Source organism: Penaeus chinensis, chromosome 15 (assembly GCF_019202785.1).
Source record: "Penaeus chinensis breed Huanghai No. 1 chromosome 15, ASM1920278v2, whole genome shotgun sequence".
NCBI classification, from domain to species: Eukaryota; Metazoa; Arthropoda; class Malacostraca; order Decapoda; family Penaeidae; genus Penaeus; species Penaeus chinensis.
Genome location: NC_061833.1, coordinates 16,668,646 through 16,673,645, shown reverse-complemented (window position 1 = coordinate 16,673,645; position 5,000 = coordinate 16,668,646). Strand labels below are relative to the sequence as shown.

The 5,000-nt window shown below is 34.0% G+C and overlaps 2 protein-coding genes across 2 annotated transcripts in view; both read right to left on the bottom strand.

Moving 5' to 3' along the window:
• Window positions 1-728: 728 nt before the first annotated feature.
• On the bottom strand, window positions 729-3,710 carry LOC125032926. Its single transcript, XM_047624319.1, has 2 exons — window positions 3,156-3,710; window positions 729-2,153 (listed from the first exon to the last, which is right to left on the bottom strand). Exons 1-2 carry the CDS (start codon window positions 3,166-3,168, stop codon window positions 1,795-1,797), a joined length of 372 nt encoding a protein of 123 aa, XP_047480275.1. The 5' UTR covers window positions 3,169-3,710; the 3' UTR covers window positions 729-1,794.
• LOC125032864 overlaps window positions 3,290-5,000 on the bottom strand; it is a 6,732-nt gene continuing 5,021 nt past the window's right edge. The window contains exons 4-7 of the mRNA XM_047624250.1: window positions 4,695-4,914; window positions 3,740-3,972; window positions 3,544-3,565; window positions 3,290-3,393 (exon numbers count right to left, since the gene is read on the bottom strand). Coding sequence (XP_047480206.1) covers window positions 3,290-3,393; window positions 3,544-3,565; window positions 3,740-3,972; window positions 4,695-4,914 — 579 coding nt within the window. The remainder of the gene's footprint in view (window positions 3,394-3,543; window positions 3,566-3,739; window positions 3,973-4,694; window positions 4,915-5,000) is intronic.

The following is a 5,000-nucleotide window of genomic DNA, read 5'->3' as shown; positions in this document are numbered from 1 at the left end:
AACATTATCAATCAACAACTCGACGTCATCATCTCCAGGGGCGGGATACTCAAAACAGTTTACAATGTTGTATCTCACATCGGAGCAGTTACAATGTTGTAACTCCTCCGAGGGCCATACTCGAAACAAAAATAGCCGCCATGTTATGACGTCACACATTGTAAAGTACCTTGTAAGTTACAACTGCTCGGGAGCTCTTGTAAGCGTTTCAAACCGGATATAGTGATTGTTTATATCTCGATTGCATAGTCGTCATAACTTATATAGCCTTCATTTGACTACACACTGCCGTTTTATATATTTAATACACCGGAAAATCTAGATATTCAGTGTTTTCTTTGCCTTCTTTACTTAATTGTTGTGATTTAAACATATTGCAAGTGCTAACAGTGTTGACAGACGACACACCCAATATGGAGTGGGTGGCTGCTTATTTTCATGATCGAGCTTTACAGCGTGAAAGACATTATAGGAACCCCTTTGCATGTTAATGATAACCAGTTACTGCGGTACTACGGATTTCCAAGACATGACATTTTGAGGCTCTGTGAGATGTTGGACCTATACTCAGGAAGAACTAGGTTACATACATACTACCACATCCTGGAAGTAGTGATTTTACTTCTCTATTTTTTTTTTTTTTTTTTTTTTTTTTTGTATGAATCATTGTATACTTGAATTATTTTTATTGATGGAACTCTTATCAATGCACATTAAAATTGAATAAGTAGTAGTTTGAATATGCAAGAAGAAATAACTGTTATTCAAGATCTAGGGTAATTATAATCAAGCATTAAAAAGTAAAACTTTATTTCAGACTGTGATTATAAAAATATAAGACTGGTAAGAAAAATACCATAATGATACATCACAAAAATAATATGAAAGTATCTACACATACATACAAAGCAATATTGCTCAAAAGTACAAAATGTAAGTTACATATTTTTGTCATGGTGCTTTATGACCACAAGACAGACCACAACCAAAGTTGGGTTGCCTTAGAAGTGAAATAAACAAAAATCTTTGGAAGCAAGTAATTTCAGACATATAAATGTACAAATAAAGAAATATAACATTTTTAAAATACGAGTAAAGCTGTCCCTCAAAGCTTAATTACTACTGGTATGTTAACCATAAATATTAGAATAGCAATAAGTATATATTTGCTTTCTTCCTCAGCCTACAACATCAAAACCAGAAAAATAAATTAAACTTAAATACAGCTCTGTCTTAGTATCAACAAATAAAATCAATCTTAATTGACAGCAGAACTATTATAGTTTAACTTTATTATTGCCATGTGTAAACAACAAAAATGTGTTACTTCCTTAACCTAAACGGAAAATATATAACCTATGCAGAAACCAAACAGTGCACCTGTCAGAATTTTGAAAAAAATGAAAATCATTTTTTTCCTAAAAAAATAATAAGATCCTGAATTCCCTCCCTATAAAAATATGATTCTTCCAAACTGGATAATATGGTCTTAACCTATATCATAAAACCAAAATACAATTTTCACAACCTCAGTGCAAACATTAATGCGAACAAAAAATAAATAATATATAATGGATTTTTGCCTTAGTCTGTACTGAAGAAATAAAGGAACTCCGAAATAAAGACTTATTTTAGACTTAGTCTCTCAAGCAATAACTTAACATTATGACTTTGTTAAAAGTACAAATGCCTATCACAAATTAATGTCAACTGTGTACTATAAATGGGTAGATTAAGACTAGAATTGAATGGGAGAAAAACTAAAATATTTCATCATTTGATAAAAATAAGAACTTATGCCTTATCTTTTATAACACCAGCAATTGTTTGTAATGCTGATGCAATGTCTTTTACTGAACTTACAAGCTGTTTCAAGTGAATTTCTATATTTGCTTGTATCTGAAGCATGCCAGGCAAAATTCTCCTTTCTTCTGATCTTCTGCTATGACCATGCCTGCTACCTCCATCCTGAGCGTCACTGTCTTCTATTAAAAAAGGAGGTAATTTTGAAGAGTAAGTGTGGTCCATTGACACAATGGATATTGTCATTTCTTGCTCCTCTGGAGTGCCCTCATCCAATGTTACAACAACTTTCGAGTCTGTTATGACCTGAGATGCTATCCCAGATGGCCCAGGAGTTGGTTCTGCAACATCTAAAAAATGCAAATCTATATTTTAATTTTTATAATATACATTTCTTGAGTCTGATAAGACAACACATGTATTAAACTCCTAAACCGACATATATCAGCATACAAATCATTTTATGCCTGAGTAAGCAATGTTAAATCCAATATTATAATTATGTTATGATGTGATCTGAATTATTAAGCTGATATTTATTTATGTATGATTTGCAACTTGATGAGTCAAGTTTGCTATTTTTAATTAAGTCAAAAAATAAATACCTATTAGAATACATTTATGAAGTTGATTTAAGAAATGACTATTCCTATGTATTAAAAACTAATAATAATAATGCAAAACGAATAAGATCCGACATGTAATACTGCTATTATTTACTTGATGAGTCATATTTATTTTATTTACTTCAAAAAATCCATCCATTAGACTACATCTGTGAAGGATGATCATATGGTGAAAATTGTTCTTATAATTGTAGATGTTTCAGGAAATAAGTTATTTTTAAAATCAATAAACACTCAGAAACTAAATAATACCAAACAATTAAGATTATACATTTAATATTACCATTCTTTATGCTATATTGTTGGCCTTTGTTTAATCAAATTTCTAGATTTTTTCATATAAGGGAAATGCATAGGCAATTACTACGATATTTCTACATTCTATTTTCTTTATGATAATATGCTTTATCTCCATATTGTGTTATGCATCAGTGAGTGTACTATCATATTGCACTTGATATTACCCTTACATTACTTTGAGTAACTATGTCATGGATATTAAAAAAATATCCATGACATGATTTAGATAATAATAAAAAAAAAGTGGTACTCACTCCTACTTCAACTATTCTGTGACAAGAATATAAAGTTATTATATGACATGTACTGTTTTTCCTATACTCTAACTATAAAGGATAAGTTTCAAGCACTTGTGACTAATTTCAACAACTCATGTTGGCGGTACCTTAAGAATGTACAGAACAAAATTTACTTTTGAAATCTTACCTGTTCCTCCCATGTGTTTTTCCTCTTGTGCTGCCTTTTTTCCAAGCTGCTCTTAGGTCTGCGAACTTCCTACGCCCTACATTCACATTCCTCGGTACGCGAGCGACAAGACTCACTTCCTTAGTCACACTCTCCTAGGCGTTATTTTTCACTTGTGCGATTATTCTGTTATCTGATTTACCCAGAACCACATTCTTCTTCGTTGTCACAGCTTCTATTAAAGCCAACATCTCTTCGTCTGAGAAATTTGGCCTTATTTTCTTTTGAGTTAGACCTTCCATGGCGTTGTTTACCTTTGGTGTAGCACGGTGATAAAACAGCTGAGATTTGTGGCTTCTCATTGGCTGTTACGTCTACGAGGCTGACTGCTGATTGGTCAATCACCTACCGATGTGCCCTCTCTTGGCAGCCTAGGGAATTGACTTACGATGTTGACATTAGCCTTACAATGTGCTTACAACATTGTAATTTTTTTTTGAGTATGGGTCACTTACAATGTTGTAAGGACTTCGTAAGTTACAATGTTGTAAGGCGGTTACAACGTCCTCGACCTTGTAACTTACGGGTTGTTTTGAGTATCCGGCCCCAGGTGTCCTGGGACTCTCAACATCAACCTTTATGTCATTCTTGTTCTTCTCTACTTCCTTCTCTTCCTCGTCTTTCTGGTTGTTCTTTTTCTTCATGTCATCGGTGAGCGCGTTGTTCTCTTCCTTGTAGACTTGTTCCTTATTCTTCATGACCCGGTACTGGCGACGAATATCTCGGGCCTCCCTCTGCACGCAGACCCAAAATACGATGAATACCGGTAAGCCCACTCCTGCAAAATGGGTTAACAAATGTATATATACGCACACAGACACAAACGCACGCACACGCACACACACGCACACACATACACACACACACACACAGGCACACGCTCACGCACAACGCACACGCACAACGCACACACACACACACATATGCACACTTTTTATGCAACGTTGTAGCATTACTTAGCTGAATTTAATTGTTCATATTACTGTGTTTATTTCTATATCCTGTGCATTCCTGCCATTATTAATTCAATTATTTTTCTTTTGATGTTTTGTCTATTTCATGTACATTACACATTTACTGACATATTCGTATATTGACTTTCTTGCTCTCACCTTTTTCATTTATTACTCAAATAAGAAACTAAGACAAAAATAAGACACCAAGATGATGATAATAATAATAATAATAATAATAATAATAATAATAATAATAATAATAATAATTATTATTATTATAATATTACAATAATAATAATAATAATAATAATAATAATAATAATAATAATAATAATAAAGACATAATAATAATAAAAAATAATAACAATACAATAAATGATAATAATAGTAATAATAATAATAATAATAATAATAATAATAATAACAATAAGTAATAATCATAATCAACAATAAATAAACAAATAACATAAACCTCGCGTCATCCAACCCACACGGAACCAAACACGAAGCAGCTTCGACCCCAAGACCCGGACGAACAACTCACCGAAGACGATCGCCAGGATGATACCGACGATCTGGTACTGTAGCATCTTGGGATCTAAGAACCCCACGGCCACGATACCCCCAGCGGCCACGGTCCCGAACACCAGCATCAGACACCACGAGGAAATGAACGTGTAGGAGAGACCGCAGTACTTTGCTTCGCGGTAGACTTTTGATGTTTCTTCGTCCATCTCCAGAGGGAAGCGGAAATCGCACGTCCTCTGTAGAAGGAGGGAAGGGAAGGGGTAAGGTAGAAGGTAGGAAGGGGGTTGTGTAGAGGAGGAGGAAGGAGGGGTAGAGGGAGGGT